Consider the following 20,644-nt stretch of genomic DNA (forward strand, 5'->3'; position numbering starts at 1 on the left):
TCATCCTCTATTAGGAGCACAAATGCTGAATGAAATTTGTACCAGGGGTTGTTGGATGGTTTCCAATTAGATCTCAGATCAGTGGTTTCTTTGGTTGAGTATACCTCCACAAACCTCCGCCACGACTGGCCCCATGGGTCACCTTTCACCTATTCTTTGTTATTATAAAATGAGGACAAAATCAGTTGAGGAATTCTTACTGCATTTTTGAGAAGCTGGTAAGGCAATAGCCATTTTTTGTTGACTCCTAAAAGTAAATTTATAAATTAAAAAACAAATCTATGTTATATCATTATTACTGTTATGGGAGAACAGCCTGTGGTGGTCCAGCATAACCTGCCTGTACTGTCAGCCATCCTTAGAGCATAAGTAAAGAACTCTTGGTGGTTTCTTGTGTTCAGTTTTTGATGATTACTTACTAACTTACTTGCATATTTGATCATAGAGCTGATGGCACAGTAACCTGTGTGGTCTCTTGTCAGTGTCTTGGTAGAGACTGGGCATTACTGCTGGTATGGTGGTGACTTAGCCCTGGGCATACTTAAGAAAGATTTTATTAATCTGATTTGTTTGGCGAAGTGCAGAGAAGTTTTTGATGGAGTTACACTATAACTTTACCCCCCCAAACAGATTTATTCTTCTTATACAGGTTAAGCAGTCCATGGTAGGTTGTAAAAGGGAAAAGATGTCCTCTAACCATTTCTGAGATAGATTATAAATTCATTCTGTGCCAGATGTGTTTTAGAGGAACATATTACTGAGTGAAAATGTTACTAGAAGTAAGACAGTCCAGTGGGCAGAGCTGGGTTCATGCTTTTCCTCTGCCTCTTCCTGCCCTGTCACCTTGGGCAAATGACTTCACATCTGAGCCTCATGTTCTTCCTCTTTATTTTTTTTAACATCTTTATTGGAGTATAATTGCTTTACAATGTTGTGTTAGTTTCTGCTGTATAACAAAGTGAATCAGCCATATGTATACATGTATCCCCATATCCCCTCCCTCTCCCACACCTCTAGGTGGTCATAAAGCACCGAGCTGATATCCCTGTGCTGTGCAGCTGCTTTCCACTAGCTATCTATTTTACATTTAGTAGTGTATATATGTCAATGCTACTGTCTCAGTTGTCCCAATTTACCCTTCCCCCTCCCCGTGTCCATTCTCTATGTCTGCGTCTTTATTCCTTTCCTGCCCCTAGGTTCATCAGAACCATTTCTCTTCCTCTTTAAAATGGGGATAATGGTGCATACCTCATATGGGGTATTGCGAAGACTGATTGAGATAATGTGTTTAAGTTCCTTTTCAGTGCCTGGTACAAAGTAAAATGTTGTCATACTTTTTTATTTTTTTAAGGCTTGAAAAAATGAAAAATGACATTTATTTTATATGGAGCTGTAAATAGAATTAGATTTTGCATAGAATACAGTACAGAAGTTAGATGTATGCTATCTATTTAATACAGTCACTCTGAGAATGTCAGTGCTAATAAGCAGTGTAACTTATTCATTTTATTTGAAGTATGTTCCTCTTTTTTTCAGAGAGAAACATACTTGAAAAAGTCCCTATTACTTTTTTTTCTTTCTTTTTTTTTTTTTTTGTGGTACACGGGCCTCTCACCGCTGTGGCCTCTCCCGTTGCGGAGCACAGGCTCCGGACGCGCAGGCTCAGCGGCCATGGCTCACGGGCCCAGCCGCTCCGCGGCATGTGGGATCTTCCCAGACTGGGGCACGAACCCATGTCCCCTGCATCGGCAGGCGGACTCTCAACCACTGCGCCACCAGGGAAGCCCACTTTTTTTTCTTGAAAATAGCTTTTTATCAGAAGGAAAAGTAGCTTATCTTAGTGATTCTCAGCTGAGGTGGGGAGGTGGGGTCTTATCAGAATCTGTGCAGAGGAGAGGGGAGACACACAGTCCTCAAAACTAATTTTATGTCTTCAAAAATTATTATCTTTAAGACTAATTCTTCTGACGGATGCCCCGCCCCCATTTCTGAGCTGAGGCGGCTTCCCTGAATATTTAAAGAGTAAAGGAAGGGTTGGTGGGAGGAAATAATTGTAATATCTTATTTTAGATACGAAAGGGGCTTGAAAAACAAAGCCTGCTGGTACCTAGTGATTACAAATAACGTTGAGTTCTGTCTTCTGCTTTCCTTTCCTTCCTTCAGGACTGTGTTTCCTCCAGTTTACTCAGGGATGTGCACTGTATCTTCCTTTACTTTCAGTTGTTGTTGTTTGACATAGCGGAAGTGTTTAAGGTGTACTTTTTTCCCTTTCACACCCAGTCCTGTTTCCTAGTAGGTGGCCCTTCTTTACAGGAAAAAAGGAATTCTGTTTCCCTCTGTGGCAAGTTAGTTTTCAGAGAATAGGAGCCATTATAGAAAACTTGTTTTTTTGGGTCCGAGAATAAAATTGATCCATACTCAGTAAATGTTGACTCATTTTTTTTTTATGAATTAAAATCAGTAAAAGTATGTGTAAGGGTCTGGGATTTTATTTTATCCTATTTAGAAGCTAACAGCCTGCTGCAGTTCGTGGTTGCTGGCAGAGCACGAGGCTCCTGGGTCAGAGACAAAGGACTTTATTACTCATGGCCCAGCAAGCAGCACAAACACAGGTTTGCACTAGTTCCCCTTGCCCCCACAGGTCCCACGGGCGTGGTATGAACAGGCCCCGCTGGATGCCTGTACATGTGTTGTAGGAGTGGAACATTGAGCTTGGGGAATCCATTGCTTTTATAGTACGTGGTACACAAGCCTGCTCTTTGCCCTGGAGGGGGACATTACTTCATCCCTCAAAACGCTTTGCAAACAGAATCCTGAGAAGTGGCTTCGGTAAGGAGTGGTCAGCGTCATGTGTTTTGTGTTTTTCTTACCCACCAAGACATGTAAGAGTGTGAGAGACCCATGGGAGGAGTAGCTCTCTCAAACAGGAAGTTTATACAGTAAGTCACTGATAGAAATCTTAGGTAGATTTATTGTGAAATATTTGCCATACTGAAAGGTATAGAGAGTGATATAATGAATAGCCATACAGTCACCTCCCAACTTGAGAAATAAGCATTGTCCGTACAGGTTGTCACCTTGCTGTGGTCTCCTCCTCTTGTTCCACAGGTAAGCATTTCCCTGAATTTGTTGTTATCATGCCAGTGCATTTCTGTGTATCTGTTAATATCATACAGTACTGTGTGTTTATAAACTTCTAAAAATTTTTTTACTATCATTTAAAAAATTGTTACAGAGCCCTTTTACATAGTATTGGGTTGGCCAAACAGTTCGTTCGGGTTTTCCATAACACTTTACTGAAAAACCCGAATGAACTTTTTGGCCAGCCCAATACCATGTTAGTCACTGTAGGGGAAAATTGTAAAGATAAAACTCTTGCCCGTCATGATGTTATGGTCCAAGGAAAACCACAAATACTGAAAACATAGCTTAGTAAAAGGAAAGGATATGTGTGGAAAAAAAAAGTTGGTAAACAACATATAACTCTAAAGTCAGCTATTAGCATCTAATATAGGTAAGGGCTAAGTATAGTTACAGGTGGAAGGAGAAATGGAATTCATTATTGGGGTAGAAAATAGTGGCTATGTGAGGCAACAACAGTGAGAAGTTACATGGGTGAGATTCATCTAGACAACTTGTCATACAGGAGAGGGGGTTACGCTGTGAGGCAATGGCCTTAAGTTGATCCAGCCAAAAAGATGAGAGAAGGGAGCTGGGAGTAGTCAGTCAACAGGGCAGTTAGCTACGAGGTATGTAGGCCCAGCATTCTGTCAGGGAACCATTTTATTAGGAGAGATGGCTAAGACTAAGCCCCTGATCAAAGGGCTCAACATCTAATTGTGCAGCAGTAATTACACATGGGAAAATTAGAGAACAGCCTAAGACCCTCTCTGATTATGACCTAAATGTGTGTTACAGATTCCAGGGATGTAGAAGGTACGAGTTTAATGTGAGTTCAAGCAGTTAGGGAAAGAAAGCCTCAGTGAGAAGTCTGGAGTTGGGGCTTGAATGGCAAATTGTGATAAGGGTGCTCCAGGAAAAGGAGTGGGTGGCAAGAGCACATGAGCAAAGACGAGACAGTGACTGTGGAACAGGGAGAGGATGGGCCTGTGTGCATTGTTTATGTCCAGGCCCCTTGACCTGTAGAGTTTCCCATGGCCTGGATTTTGCTGATTGCACACTTATGGTGCAGTTCAGCAGTTGTCCTCTGTATTTCCTGCAAATTAGCAGCTGGACCCAGTAGCGTGATGAGATTCAGGTTCAGTCCCTTTGGCAAGTCTGTAAGTGGTTGTGTGTTCTTTTGTCACATCAGTAAAGGTAGGTGTAAGGGTCTGGGGTTTCACTTTACCCTACTTAACAAGCCAATAATTTAATCTGCTACTGTTTTATATTCTAACCTCATAGAGCTCCCTCTTCTGCTGTTTCAAGTAGTGTTTAAAAGTATAATGGCTGGCTTTCTGAGATGTCCTGGTCTGTTACCCCCCAACGCCCCCGCCCCGCTTTTATTTGGACCATCTCTTTTCTTCATTTCTGTCTTGCTCAGTTTGGATTCCTCTCCCAGCAGCACCCTGTCCTAGGAAGGGGCCTTAGTTGGTTCCGTGAGTTTGCAGGGTTAGACCGCTTCAGCTCCTGTGGGCCCCTTGCCCCAAATCCCTCCAGTTTCAGTTGCTGTTCTCAAATTGGCCCACATTGCTTTTCGCTGAGTACTTGGTTATCTTGGGGTTCTTCTGTTCTCTGATCTGTCTGATGCCCTATTGTTTTCCTCTGTGTTGATATGCACAGTTGCTTATAGCACTCATGTCTTGTGGCTCTTAATGTTTTTTCCCTGCCTGCTTGTGTATGAGGGTTTATGAGGATGCTTTATCTTCTAGTTTTGTTTTAAATGTTATCCATGGGTTTTTTAGTTGCTATCTAGTTCTGGTTTTATATGGAGATTCAGATATGTCAAAAGGCTCTTTTGCCACTGCTATAGCCATTTCTCCAGAATTCCCATTGTAGGTTCTTGAGTAGAAAGATGACACAGTCGAGACAGAATGACATGTCTCACCTAACATCTTTTCTTTAAAAATTAATTAATTAATTAATTTTTGGCTGCACTGGGTCTTCGTTGCTCCGCACGGGGTTTCTCTAGTTGAGGCGGGTGGGGACTACTCTTCATTGCGGTGAGCGGGCTTCTCATTGTGGTGGCTTCTCTTGTTGCGGAGCACGGGCTCTAGGTGCACGGGCTTCAGTAGTTGTGGCTTGTGGGCTCTAGAGCTCAGGCTCAGTAGTTGTGGCGCATGGGCTTAGTTGCTCTGTGCCATGTAGGATCTTCGGGGACCAGGGCTCGAACCCATGTCCCCTGCATTGGCAGGTGGATTCTTTTTTTTTTTTTTTTTTTTTTTTGCGTTATGCGGGCCTCTCACTGTTGTGGCCTCTCCCACTGTGGAGCACAGGCTCCGGACGCTCAGGCTCAGCGGCCATGGCTCACGGGCCCAGCTGCTCCGCAGCATGTGGGATCTTCCCAGACCGGGGCACGAACCCGTGTCTCCTGCACTGGCAGGCGGACTCTCAACCACTGCGCCACCAGGGAAGCCCCAGTAGGTGGATTCTTAACCACTGCTCCACCAGGGAAGTCCTCACCTAACATCTTACATGGCATAGAGACAGTGTGGCCATTAGTCCCCATTTGTTCTTTAACTTTCTCTTTTCTCTAAATTGAGAAGTGTTATTTGTATTAATGCCCATTTGCAGATTTCTGTGGAAATAATAGCTTCTTATCATCACTCTTTTCAGGTTCACTAAGAATCTTTCCCCGGACAAAATCAATTTGAGCACCCTGAAAGGGGAGGGTCAGCTGACCAACCTGGAGCTGGATGAAGAGGTTCTACAGAATGTGCTGGAGCTTCCCACCTGGTTAGCCATCACTCGGGTCTACTGCAACAGGGCCTCAATCCGGGTGAGAATGGGGGTCAGAGTGCTGCTACTCTCTTTGGCCAGCAGGCCTGCCTTCTTGAGGGGTGACTCCCACAGCCCTGAGTCTTTGCTTTCCTCTTTCAGATCCAGTGGACAAAGTTGAAGACACACCCAATTTGCTTGGTAATGACCTTTCTTGATTGCAAGTAATCAAATGGGGATGGCCGGGGTAAGGTTTTAGAAGATCTGAGAGAAGATGGGGAGGAGCCCTGATGGGCTGTCCCTTTTGGGAGTGTGGGTTCTTCTGTCTGGCTTGCAAGCTTCTCTGTGAGACAGAGTGACTATTGTCTGGGCTTTTTCTGGAACTGCTGTGCAACATAGCAGTTAGCACTGAGACACAAGACCCTGGAGTCCTGAGTTGGTTTTGTTTTGTTTTGATTTTCGTTTTTATTTTAAAACAAGTTTTGCTGCCCAGGTTCTACCTTTACATTTCCTTTGGATTCCTGACAGAGGAAAAATTAGAAGTTTAGTTCATGTTGCCTGTTGGGTGATTATCAGCTGAAAGCCCTCCAGGAACTGATTGATACATATCTTTACCCCAAAGACTGGAGTCCCCAGGAATAGTAATATCTCGGTAACTTGGATATATGTTTTCTTTTTCTGCTGTGAGCTAATCCCATGCTTGTCATGGAGTTCTGCTGCTAACGGAAATGGAAGGGTGAAGATGAGGGCTCTCTTTGTATTTCAGTTTGTTCATTCATTCATTCGACAGACATTTATTATCTGCCTACTGTGGGCACAGCCCTCGACTAGGTATTGGAGCACAGAGATGGGTAAGACACAGTCTGTGCTGTGTGGGATTTTGTGCAGATGCTTAGCTCTCTGTGGCTTTTATTTCAGTGTCTGGATAAGGTAGAGGTGGAGATGAAGACATGTGAAGAGCCTCGGCCCCCCAATGGACAGTCTCCTATTGCCCTCGCTTCAGGGCAGAGGTTAGTTGCTTTGGGTCCTGTTATTTACAACATATTAACTGGTTTGGATCACCTTTTGTTGTTGTTGTTGTTTGTTTTTTGTTTTGCGGTACACGGGCCTCTCACTGTTGTGGCCTCTCCCGTTGCGGACGGAGCACAGGCTCCGGACGTGCAGGCTCAGTGGCCATGGCTCACGGGCCTAGCTGCTCTGCGGCATGTGGGATCTTCCCAGACCAGGGCAAGAACCCGTGTCCCCTGCATCGGCAGGCGGACTCTCAACCACTGCGCCACCAGGGAAGCCCCGGATCACCTTTTAATTAAAAAATAAAAACTTTATTATGGAAAATTTCAAACATGCACTAAAATAGAGAGAATAGTGTACTGAACCCCCATGCACCGAAGATCTAACTTTCACAATTCTCAACATTTTACCATTCTTTTTATACTTTTCTTCTGCCACTTTGTGTGTGTGTATGTGTGTGTGTTCGCACACTCTGTAGTTATTTATTTATTTATTTATTTATGCTTGGCTGTGTTGGGTCTTCGTTGCTGCACGCGGGCTTTCTCTAGTTGCGGCCAGCGGGGGCTACTCTTCGTTGCGGTGTGCGGGCTTCTTATTGTGGTGGCTTCTCTTGTTGCAGAGCACGGGCTCTAGGTGCGAAGACTTCTGTAGGTGTGGCATGCGGGCTCTGGAGCGCAGGCTCAGTAGTTGTGGTGCATGGGCTTAGTTGCTCCGCGGCATGTGGGATCTTCCCGGACCAGGGCTTGAACCCGTGTTCCCTGCGTTGGCAGGAGGATTCTCAATCACTGCGCCGCCAGGGAAGCCCCCCCCACTCTGTAGTTCTTGAAAGCAAATCCCAGGTGCCATATGATTCCACCTGTAAATACTTCTGTATTGTGTGTCTTTAACAGACAGGATTGAGAAGAAAGAAAAAACCCCGCAGTACTATTATCACAATTAATAGAATTAATAGGGATTCCTTATCATCTAATACTTATTGCATATTCGGTTTTCCTGAATTGTCTCTGAAATTTTTTTTTTTTTTTTTTTGCGTTACGTGGGCCTCTCACTGTTGTGGCCTCTCCCGTTGCGGAGCACAGGCTCCGGACGTGCAGGCTCAGTGGCCATGGCTCATGGGCCCAGCCGCTCCGTGGCATGTGGGATCCTCCCGGACCGGGGCACGAACCCGCGTCCCCTGCATCAGCAGGCGGACTCCCAACCACTGTGCCACCAGGGAAGCCCTGAAATATTTTTTTACAATTCAGTGTGGTGCCACAGATCTCCACACCTTATATTTGAGGATATGCCTTTTAAAGTGCTTTAACTCTGAACAGTACCCCACCCCTACACTTTTTTGTATATCATTTGTTCTTTGTAGAAACTGGAGTATTTCTTCTAAAGAATTTCCCAGCTTTTATATTTTGGCTGATTGTGTCCTCGAGGTGTCATTTAAAATGTTTCTTGTTTAATCTGCTAGTTAGATTTAAAGGCTGGATTTGATTTATTTGTTTGTTTGTTTTCTTGGTAAAAATACTTCATGAATGGTACCATGTATTTCCTACTGTAACATAACGGGAGGCACATAATATTCCTTTGGTTAGGATTAATCAGCGGATTCAGATGATGTTGGCCTGACTTGTCTGTTATGGTAAGTTCCTCATCTACCTCTTACCCCATGGTTTAAGGACCATTGATGATAGTTGTCTGTAGATCTATTATATCATTGTAGGATAGAAAATCGAGATTTTATAATTCTTTTTTCCTATTGCATTTATTAGTTGTGATTTTCTATAAAGAACTTTCTTTCACCAACTATTTGAAATACAGTTTGTACAGGAATGTCAAGATAAATGCTGGATTCTTTTTTTTTTTTTTTTTTTAGCTGTGTCAGCTCTTAGTTGTGGCACACGGGGTGTTTGTTGAGGTGTGCAGGATCTTTCATTGCGGTGTGGGCTCTGCGTTGCAGCGCATGGGCTTCTCTCTAGTTGTGGCGCATGTGGGCTCTGTAGTTTGCAGTGTGCAGGCTCAGTAGTTGTGGCATGCGGGCTTAGTTGCCCCGCGGCATGTGGGATCTTAGTTCCCTGACCAGGGATCGAACCCGCATCCCCTGCATTGGAAGGCGGATTCTTTACCACTGGACCACCAGGGAAGTCCCTGTATTTTTTATTCATATGCTGAATCTTGGTTCCTAACTACAATAATATAATAAATGATTTACTTTTTCAGTAGTTTCAAAAAATAACAAAACCAGTATTATAACTATCGATAAGACTACCGAATGCAGTAGCTTTCTTTGTGTGTATGTGTGTTTTAACCTTATGATATATGACAATACACATTAGGGGTGTATTGTCAAAATACTGTGTTTTAGGGCTTCCCTGGTGGTGCAGTGGTTGGGAGTCCACCTGCCGATGCAGGGGACATGGGTTCGTGCCCCGGTCCGGGAAGATCCCACATGCCGCGGAGTGGCTAGGCCCGTGAACCATGGCCACTGAGTCTGCGCGTCCGGAGCCTGTGCTCCGCAACAGGAGAGGCCACAACAGTGAGAGGCCCGCGTACTGAAAAAAACAAACAAACAAACAAACAGAAAACAACCAAAAAAACCCTGTGTTTTAAAATTCCTTGAAATCATTCTTCTTATGGTTGGATACCAATTTGACATCAGAGGCATTCATTTGTTTAATTTTTTTTTTAAGACAGTATAAGAGCAGTTTTAGGTTTAAACAGTAGTATTAAGAGCAAGGTACAAAGGTTTCCCATATACCCCCTGCCCTCACACATGCATAGCCTCCCTCATTATTGACATCCCCAAATGGAGTGGTATATTTGTTACAATAGATAAGCCTACATTGACACATCAGAATCACACAAAGTCCATAGTTTACATTAAGGTTCACTCTTGGTGGTACATTCTATAGATTTGGACAAATGTATAATGACACGTATTCACCATTATAGTATCATACAGTGTATTTTCATTGCCCTAAAAATCCTCTGTGCTCCACCTAGTCATCCCCCTCCCTGCCCCAACCCATGGCAACCACTGGTCCTTTCACTGTCTCCATAGTTTTTCCTTTTCCAGGATGATTCCTTCTTTTTAGATTGCCTTCTTTCACTTAGTAATATGCAGTTAAGGTTCCTCCGTGTCTTTTTAGGACTCTATATCGCATTTCATTTTAGTGCTGAATAATATTTCATTGTCTGTATATACCACAGTTTATTTATCCATTCACCTATTAGGTCATCTTGGTTGCTTCCAAATTTTGACAATTATGAATAAAGCTGCTATAAATGTCCATGTGCAGGTTTTTGTATGGACATTAAGTTTTCAACTCCTTTGAGTAAATACAAAGGAGCATGATTGCTGGATCTGTGGTAAGAGTGTGTTCAGTTTTGGAAGAAACCACCAAACTGTCTTCCAAAGTGGCTGTACCATTTTGCATTCCTACCAGCAGTGAATGAGAGTTCCTGCTGCTCCACGTCCTTGTCAGCATTTGGTGTTGTCAGTGATCTGCATTTTCACCATTCTGATAGGTGCATAGTGGAATCTCATTGCTGTTCTAATTTGCATTTCCCTGATGACATATGATGTAGAGCTTATAAGACACATGCTTATTTGCTATCTGTATATCATTTTTTGTAAGGTATCTATGAAGGTCTTTGGCCCATTTTTTAATTGGGTTGTTTGTTTTATTCTTGAGTTTTAAGAGTTCTTTGTATATTTTGGGTAACAGTCTTTTTTATCAGATGTGTCTTTTTCAGATATATTCTCCCAGTCTGTGGACCGTCTTCTCATTCTCTTGACATTGTCTTTCACAGAGCAGATTCTTAACTTTAATGAAGTCCAGTTTATCCATAATTTCTTTCATGAATAGCGCCTTTGGTGTTGTATCTAAAATGTAATCGCTATACCCAGGGTCATCTAGGTTTTTTCTTATGTTATCTTCTAGGAGTTTTATATCAGTTTGTTTTCAATTTTTAAATTGTTTTTAATTTATTTTTTAACCTATGTAAAATTACCTAGTTCCAAAGTTAAAACTATAACACAAGGTATGTTATATGTATGTATGTTTGTATTGTCCCCACTCTGTTTCTTACACAAAATGTAACATACCATAAACACTTTCCACATTGCTTTTTTCTTTTAAAAGTATATCCTGGAGAGCACTTCATAGAAGTATGTAGAGAGGTATTTCTTATTCGTTTTTGCACCTGCAAAATACTCAGTATATTTTATAGAGGCGTCATTGTTCATATAGCCAGTTCTTTGTTGATGGATATTCGAATTATTTCTAGGTTTTTTGCTGTTACAAATAGTGCAGTAATAAATGACCTTGTTCGTAAGTTACTTAGTATTTTTCCAGCATATTTTAAAAGACAGCTTTATTGAGGTATAATTCACATACTACAGAATTCATCCATTTAAAGTATACAATTAAGTAGTTTTTAGTGTATACACCAGGTTGTGCAACCATCATCACAATCAATTTTAGAACATTTTTATCACCCCAAAAGAAACTCCATACCTATTAGCAGTCACTCTTCATTCTCCCCTGCCTTAGCCTTAGGCAACCATAAATCTGCTTTCTGTATCTATTCTGATCATTTCATATAAATGGAATCATATATTATGTGGTCTTTTGTGATTGGTGTCTTTCACTTAGCATAGCGTTTTCAAGGTTCAGCTATGTTGTAGCATGTATCAGTACTTTATTCCTTTTATGGCTGAATAATATTCTATTGTGTGGATATGCCACATTTTATTTATCCATTCATCAGTTTATGGACATTTGGTTTGTTTCCACTTTTTTTGCCAGCATATTTTGGGATAGATTCCTGGAAGTGGGGCTGCTGGGTCAAATAGCAAATGCATGTATAATTTTGATAGACGTTGCTAAATTACCCTCCATAAAGATTTTGTAATTTCATGTTACCACCAGCAATGTTGTAAGAGTTCTTGTTTTCCAAGAGTCTTGCCAATAGACAATATTTTCAAACTTAAGGCTTTTTTTTTTTAATTTATTTTTTTGTTTTTGGCTGTGTTGGGTCTTCTTTGCTGCGTGCGGGCTTTCTCTAGTTGCGAGTGGGGGCTGCTCTTTGTTGTGGTGCGCGGGCTTCTCATTGCGGTGGCTTCTCTTGTTGCAGAGCATGGGCTTTAGGCGTGCGGGCTTCAGTAGTTGTGGCACGTGGGCTCAGTAGTTGTGGCTTGCGGGTTCTAGAGCACAGGCTCAGTAGCTGTGGCGCACGGCCTTAGTTGCTCTGTGGCATGTGGGATCTTCCCAGACGAGGGCTCGAACCCGTGTCCTCTGCATTGGCAGGCGGATACTTAACCACTGCACCACCAGGGAAGTCCAAATTTTAGGATTTTTGTCTAAAGATAACACATGGTATTTCTGTGTAGTTTTTTGGTAAGTTATATTGAAGTGCACAAATAAGTGTATGCATTAATGATTCTTTACAAGAAGAAACAGACCACTTCCAGAATCCCAGAAGCCTCCTGCACCCTTCCTAGTCATATCCACCCTCGAGGATAACTTTATCCTGATTTTTAACACCACATGTTAGTTTTCCCTATTTTTAAAGTTATATAAATGTAATCACAAATTATGTCATCATTTGTGTCTACATACTTTAGTTCAACATGATGTTTGTGAAAGTCATCCATGTGGTTACATGTAGTTATCGTTCATTCATCCTCATTACTGTATGTTATTCCATTATATGCCACAATTATCCATTCTGTTGTAGATGGACATTTGATTTGTTTGCAGTTTCTGGCTATTGAGCATACTGATGCTACATCGAACTGTTCTCTATCATGACTGTGGTGGTTGATACATGACTCTATGCATTTGTTGAAACCCTGGATGTGTACACCACAAAAAATGATCTTTTCTGTATGTAAATTAAAAATATGTAAGAGAAAAGAATAGTGATGCTATGAACGTTCTTATACATACCTCTTGGTGAACGTATGTACACATTTCTGATTTCTATATACCTAGCAGTAGAGTTGCAGGGTCATAGGCTGTGCGTATGTTCTGCTTTAGTTCATACTGCTGGACAGTTTTCCAAAGTGCTTGTACCACTTTTCCCCCAGCAGTGTTGCTAGCACTTAGTATTGTCTCTCTTTCTATTTTAGCCATCTAGTAGATGTGTGGTTGTATCACATTACGATTTTAGTTTGCATTTTTTTGAGGATTTGTTTATTAGAATTTCAAATATCCTCTTTCACAAAGCATTGATGTATTCTGCCCATTTATCTTTTTTTTTTTTTGTGGTACACGGGCCTCTCACTGTTGTGGCCTCTCCCGTTGTGGAGCACAGGCTCTGGACGCGCAGGCTCAGCGGCCATGGCTCATGGGCCTAGCCGCTCCGCGGCATGTGGGATCTTCCTGGACCAGGGCATGAACCCGTGTCCCCTGCATCGGCAGGCGGACTCTCAACCACTGCACCACCAGGGAAGCCCCCATTTATCTTTTGGGTTATTTTGGGGGTTATTTGTCTTTTTCTTATTAATTTGTAGAAGTTCTTTATACTGGAAACAAGTCCTTGGTTATATACATGTATTACAAATATCTTCTCCTACTATGTGGGTTCCCTATCACTCCTAATGTTACTTTTTTGTTGACCAGAAATAATTAATTTAATATAGTCCTATATATCTATTTTTCCCTTTATGGTTAGCACTTTTTGTGTCTTGTTTAAGGAATCTTTTCCTATCTTAAGGCATGAAGATATTCTCCTATGTTTTTTTCTAACTTTATTCTTTTAGTTTTATTGTTTGACTTTTCACATTTAGATCTACAATCAATCTTGAAACTTGTTTTTTTGTTTGTTTAATGTAAGATAAGGGTCAATATTATTTTTTCTCTTTGCAGATAGCCTCAAACTGACCATGCACCATTATTGAAAAGAGTCTTTTCCCGACTACATTGTCACTTTTGTCATAAATCAAGTGACTCTCAGTGTAGTTTTTATATATGAGTGAGGTTGAACATCATTTTATGTTTAATATCTATTTGCATTTATTTTTCTGTGAACTGTCCCTACTTTGTCCCGTTTTTATTGGGCTCTTGGTCCTTTTCTTCTGAGTTTTTTGAAACTCTTTATATAGAGATATTAGCCCTTTGTGATATAAATTGCAAAGATTTTTTTTTTTCCAGTTTGTAATTCCCAGAATTTTTTATCTCTTGTAATGAGAACTGTTTCACCTACATGTCAAGAATGTCTGTGTTTTCCACGTCCGGAAGGACTTTAAGGATGGCCTTTGTTCCTCTCCCTGCTGTTTCTGCCTCTCACTATAAAACACAGCTATGCTCTTTGGGATAGATTTGACAGGGCAGAGGTGGGACTGTTCTTGACTAGATTTCACAGTATTAGACCTCATGCTAACCTGGCTGTACTTCTTTCCTCTTTTCACTAGTTTTGCAGAGTATGTTCTGTCTTTGAAGATGTTATAGAAACCTAGTGTTTCCTTTCTGTTGTTATAGCTCTCCTCACAGACAATATTCATTATTTATTCAGGTAGTTTGTGGACTGTAAAAATATTTTTTTTCAATTTATTCTTTCTAACCAGAGATTGTTTCCAGGTCAACTCTTTCTTTTATTCCATTCTTTAAAAAAAAAAAATCTCATCAGAAAGAGTACTACATCATCATAAAAATTTTTAGAAATGTAAAAAATATAAAGCAGAAATGGGAGGAGAAAAATTTTTAGAAAGTCATCCACAGCTCTAGCATCCAAAGACAGGCATTGTTAAGAGTCTTGTCTTATGTCTTCTAGTATAAAGAGTATGCCTACAAATTCCCTGGCAGTCCAGTGGTTAGGACTCGGCGCTTTCATTGCCAGGGCCCAGGTTCAATCCCTGATCGGGGAAGTAGAATCCCGCAAGCTGCACGGCATGGCCAAAAAAAAAAAAAAAAAAAAAAAGAGTATGTGTCAAGTGTCATATGATCCTGAATGTTGGTCTGCCTCGTTTGTTGTAGTGAGTATGGCTTTGCCGAGAAGGTGGTGGAGGGGATGTTCATCATCGTCAATTCCATCACCATCAAGATTCACTCCAAGGCCTTCCACGCTTCTTTTGAATTGTGGCAGCTCCAGGGCTATAGTGTGAACCCCAACTGGCAGCAGAGTGACCTCCGCCTCACCCGTATCACTGACCCCCGCCGAGGAGAGGTGACAGCCCTGGCATTCTGAGAAGGGAGAATGGGGGGTTCAAAATAGGACTCATTCTTAAAGGATGTTATTCCTGCTTTGGGGATTTCCTCAAAGTCTCCCCCATTCTTGGGAACCCAAGAATCCCTTCTGTCCAGTGTTACTGTTATGTCCTTTCCTCAATTATGGATCTCTGATCCACTGCCTTCTGTGGGTAGGATCCCAGCTGAGAATGGTGGGGGTCTCTGCCTTGCCAGTCTTTTCCCCTTGGACTTCCTTCCTCTTGTTTAATTTCATCCACAGAATTAAGGGATTTTACTTTCTTTCCTTCTAGGTTTTAACGTTTAAGGAAATAACTTGGCAAACACTTCGAATTGAGGCAGATGCTACAGACAATGGTGATCAGGACCCAGTCACCACCCCACTGAGGCTTATTACCAACCAAGGCAGGATCCAAATAGCCCTCAAGAGAAGAGTGAGTGTGTTCTCTGTCCTCATGAAAACTTCCATCTTTTATTCTCCCAGATAGCATGGGAGATGGCATTTCTTCCTTTTTGAGTGTTATTGGCCCCTGGAATGACATTAGAAAGGGGAGGACCTGCAATTCAGTATTGCACTGTATCTGCTAATGAGGAAACATTCCTACCTCCCTGTCATTTTAATTTTGAAAACCACGATTTTTACCTGTATATAGGGACACATAGGCAGTTGATTATTGCTGCTTCTTGTTAATCACAGAAAACTTTAGTAGTTTTGTAAGAATTTGACTCTCCACAGTGCTTGATACTTTCCTTTCGTGTATTGGGGATTGAAAAGCCATCTCTGAAATTGGTTGGGCAGTGGTCACTTTGAGTAGTTGGGATGGTACCAGATGTTGAACACTGTGTTCTATGTGACCCCTTCAGACCAAAGATTGCAATGTGATAGCCTCCAAGCTGATGTTCCTGTTGGATGACCTGCTCTGGGTGCTAACTGACTCACAGCTCAAGGCTATGATGAAATATGCAGAATCACTGAGTGAGGCCATGGAGAAGTCAGCCCAGCAGAGAAAGAGCCTGGCCCCTGAACCTGTACAGGTTAGAAGTGAAACAGAGACCCTTGGTGGCAGTGGGGAGATGGTAGGCCGGACCTAATTCATACCTCCACTGTATGTGGAGCCTAGACTTTATTAGGCTTATTTGGGGGAATTTGTCATTCACTTCTGTAGGTACATAGGCTTTGCCTGTGCCTCTGATTTATCCAGTTATTCTGTTCTTTGGGTGCCTCTAGTGTGTTAGGTATACAGTGTTAGCCACTGGAACGCCTCTTGTTCCTGTCCTTGGAACTCTTGCTGTCTTAAAATATGGACTATAAACAAGTTATTACAATATTATGTGATAAGTGCTGTAATAGAGGTAAACACTGTGCCATGAGAGCACAAAGAAAAGGGATCCAACTACCTGGGCTGAAAGAGAGCATTTAGGGAAGACTTCCTGGAGGAGGTGTTTTAGCATCATTCAGCTAAGTTCTAGGGGGGTGGGAGCTTAGAAGGCAATTCAAATCTCAGAACAGGACTCTGACACTTACTAGATTAATTATAATTTGGCTTCTTGGAGTTTGGGTTATTTAAGTGGGATAGACCTACATGAGATACCAGGCGAATAGTTATGAGAAGGAAGGGACACCTTGTCAAATTGTGGTTTTTCTTCAGGCTGAACTAAAGCTTAAAGAAAGCCAGCAAGGAGGCTGTCTGGGTCTGGCTTCTTGTTTCTCTCTGTCACATGTAGATCACCCCACCTGCTCCCAGCGCCCAGCAGTCCTGGGCCCAGGCGTTCGGTGGCAGCCAGGGCAGCAGCAACAGCAGCAGCAGCCGCCTCAGCCAGTACTTTGAGAAATTTGATGTGAAAGAGTCCTCCTACCATCTGCTCATCTCCCGCCTGGACCTGCACATTTGTGATGATAGCCAGTCCCGAGAGCCAGGTACCCCGTGAGGCCTAAGCCTGTGCAGGGTAGTCCATCACCGCCTGGAGCTCTGGGCAAAGCTTGGGGATGGAAGGCTGTTTTCAAGACTCTGTGGGGTATTTGTCTGGCTCCCCTTAATCACAGGTCTTCCTTAGGCCTCTGTGCTCCTGTGGCAGCTCTCTGTCTGCAAGTGCTCTTCAGCCTTTAGGATGCAGCAGAACTACCTGTGAGACAGTAAGACACAGGAGCTGGGCCTCTTCCCAGCCCCCACGAAATCGGAATCTTCAGGGGTAGAGCCCAAGCAGTGCATACTTTTTTTTCCCTCCTCAGAGTCTTTTGGGCAATGCTAACCACTGGTATAAGCTTTCAGGAAAGTAAATTCAACTATAGGAAACCTCAGAATTTTCAGATCTTTGAGTCAATTTAAATAGTTATTATGTATAAATGTGTTCTTCCCAAGCAGAAAGGTTATGGTGTGTTCTTGTGATGCTTTTTCATTCATTAGAGCAATTTTTTTTTAACATGGTGTTCCCTAAACCACATATTAATTTAAACTGCATCAATAGAAGTGTGGGTTCCAGAACTCTGGAAATTCTTCTCTGGCACCTTTGTAGACTCCATTTGGAACTCTGAGCCTTGTTTTTGATGCTGTCCTTGAGGACATTAACAAAGAGGAAGCATCCCAGGAAGGGTGTGCAGATTGTTTAATGCTATGGAAACCATAGCATAGAAGGAAAGAGTTGAAAGACACAGAGGTATTTCATATGAAAAAGAGTAGACACAGGATATAGGAGAGCCATCTTTAAATAAAGAGAGGACGTTAATGCAGAGTGGAGTGGTCCTTAGGAAAGTCAAGCCCAGAGCCCTTCAGACATTGCTTTTATTTTGTGGTGCTCTAAGCAGAGCATAAACAAATAGCACCTGCTTTTTTGGCAGACATCTCTGCCCATTTGAGACTCACTAGAGCAACTGGTGTTAAGTATACATACACATTTATTCAGAATGAAAAAATAATTGACTCATTTCTTTCCTTCATGAGCCTTAGGGAAATCACTTCACCTCTCTGAGTTTCTTCATTTGTGAACTTAAGTTAAATCATATCTTACTCATTTACCTCATAGGTCGTTATCAGGCTCAAATGACATAATATACTAAATTTGAAAGACATTAATCATAGGCCAGTATTCGGTATTATTATTTCTCTGCTGCCAGTTCCTTCAGTACTCTTTGTTCCCCCTCTACACCCCTCTGCCACCAGCTCTTGTTTTTAGGTGCCGTCCTATGGAAGCTTGTGTTCTTGCTGCCTTTTCCTCTCTGGAGGTTATGTTTGCTTCTTAATGAGACCTCGATTCATTTTCCTTGGGGGAACCTACTACCTTTTCTTTCTGGAACACCAAGCACCAATGCCTCTCTTGCTTTGCTATACCTTGGTCTTGAAGTGACTTCAGCCCCTCTCCACTCCCAATATGAAAGAGCTGAAAGAAGCAGTGACAGCATAAAGATTGCTTTTGCCACCACAGGAAATACATTGCTCACTGGTTTGTAAGCCACTAGTTTTGGAAGTTCTTTGCTAAAACAATTATTGTTTTGTTTGGTTGTTTCTTCCAAGTGTTACTATAAAGACCTTGCAGTTTTGTTTTGTTTTGTTTTTAAAAATATTTATTTATTTATTTGATTGCACCGGGTCTTAGTTGCAGCATGCAGGATGTTCGTTGTGGCGTGCGGGATCTTTTTCAGTTGCAGCATGCAAACTCTTTGTTGTGGCACGCATGTGGGATCTAGTTCCCTGATCAGGGAACGAACCCGGGCCCCCTGCATTGGGAGCGTGGAGTCTTAACCACTGCGCCACCAGAGAAGTCCCTGTTTTGTTTTGTTTTTAATCCTTTCAGAAATCTTTATTAAAAATACATTATTGAGAGTTTCATCCTTTTGCTTGATAAGGGCGTATAGCACTGTCCTCTTCATGTAACAGGGTCCTGCAATCCATACTAAGAGGTGAATGACTAGCCTTCCCTGAAGCCCCGATGTATTTATTAAGCTAAGTGAATCTACTTGGTGGATTTTAGGGAAGTTTTGGATGAGATATTTTTATTTTATTTTATTTATTTTAAAATAAATTTATTTATTTATTCATTTATTTTTGGCTGTGTTGGGTCTTCGTTTCTGTGCGCAGGCTTTCTCTAGTTGCGGCGAGCGGGGGCTACTCTTCATCGCGGTGCGTGAGCTTCTCATTGTCGTGGCTTCTCTTGTTGTGGAGCACTGGCTCTAGACGCGCAGGCTCAGTAGTTGTGGCTCATGGGCTTAGTTGCTCCGCGGCACGTGGGATCTTCCCAGACCAGGGCTCAAACCCGTGTCCCCTGCATTGGCAGGCAGATTCTTAACCACTGCGCCACCAGGGAAGCCCTGGATAAGATATTTTTAGATAGAGGGATAAATCCCAGCCAACCATACCCAGGTGTGGCAGGTGACTCTGTGAAGGGGCAAGGAACACAAAGAGTTCTTGTGACTTTGATTCTTCTCCTTGGATTTGGGAAGAAAGGGGAAGGGAGAACTAGGTGTTACGGAAAGGGTGTTAAGATTCTCTGGAGTTGTCCTGCCCAATATGGCAGCCACTAGCCACATATGACTATTGGGCACTTGAAATATTGGCTGATCCAAATTGAGATGGGGTGCAAGTGTAACATACACCTGGGATTTCGAAGATACAGTACAAAAAAAGAGTGTAGAATACCTTAATAATTATTTTCATATTGATTACATGTTGAAATGATAATATTTGGAGTATATTGGTTTAAATAATGTGTAATATTAAAATTAAATTCACTTAAAAAAACTTTTTAATGTAGCTACTAGAAAATTTTAAATTACTTATATGGCTTATGCTACATTTGTATTGGATAGCATTGCTCTAGAACTCTCTCTCCAATATGGTAGCCAGTAGCCACATGTGGCTATTTAAATTAAAATCAAAATTAAATAAAATTAAAAATCCAGTTCCTCATTTACACCAACAACATTTCAAGTACTCATTATAATCTATGGACCATAGAAGATGTCCATCATCACAGAAAGTTCTTTTGGAGTGCTGCTCTAGGGACTCCTTGAAGGCTACATCTGTCTGCTTTTTCATTAAGGGACACTATAGCCTTGGTATTGGAGGTGAAGTTATTGGAAACTTGGTGGGTAACTGGGGACAGCTTGGCTTGCAGTGGGGCAGCACTGTTTCTTAAAATCAAACTGGAGCAGCTCACCCTTCAGGCTTCTGGGAAGAGGAGGGTGGTTGATGGGGAAAAGAGTGTCATCTGCCTCTTTTTAGTTATCTCCCTCAGGATAAGGGCTGTGAGCCAAAGCTTTCTTCATCTCTCTTCAGGCTAGGCTATCCTCTCCCACCATGTCACTGGAGAATTTTAGTCATTTATGTACACTATTTACCATTTATGTGTCATATATGATTATGTGTTTATAATTAAATATGTTGATAATGGGTAATTATATTTGATTTCTATTCTAAACCTTATTTTAATATGTTCAGTCGTGTAGTTTATTGTTCTTTTAGTTCCAAATAAATCCAATAGAGGGAGCATGGCTGTGAAACCCTCTCCCTCCAGTAGCCTAGGTCATGCATGTTCAACTGGGATGATATCTCCCCATAGCAGATAAAAATCCACTCTTTTATTTT

The 20,644-nt window shown here is 41.9% G+C and overlaps 1 protein-coding gene across 2 annotated transcripts in view; it reads left to right on the top strand.

Moving 5' to 3' along the window:
• Window positions 1-20,644, top strand: part of BLTP3A (bridge-like lipid transfer protein family member 3A) — a gene marked incomplete at its 5' end in the record, with an annotated part of 52,572 nt that overhangs the window by 13,743 nt on the left and 18,185 nt on the right. For both annotated transcript variants that reach the window (XM_079712405.1, XM_079712406.1), the window contains 7 exons: window positions 5,776-5,938; window positions 6,040-6,078; window positions 6,796-6,887; window positions 14,856-15,045; window positions 15,359-15,499; window positions 15,930-16,100; window positions 16,791-16,983. In XM_079712405.1, the coding sequence (XP_079568531.1) occupies window positions 5,776-5,938; window positions 6,040-6,078; window positions 6,796-6,887; window positions 14,856-15,045; window positions 15,359-15,499; window positions 15,930-16,100; window positions 16,791-16,983 (989 nt within the window). The remainder of the gene's footprint in view (window positions 1-5,775; window positions 5,939-6,039; window positions 6,079-6,795; window positions 6,888-14,855; window positions 15,046-15,358; window positions 15,500-15,929; window positions 16,101-16,790; window positions 16,984-20,644) is intronic.

Source organism: Hyperoodon ampullatus (genome assembly GCF_949752795.1).
Source record: "Hyperoodon ampullatus genome assembly, chromosome: 10".
NCBI lineage: Eukaryota > Metazoa > Chordata > Mammalia > Artiodactyla > Ziphiidae > Hyperoodon > Hyperoodon ampullatus.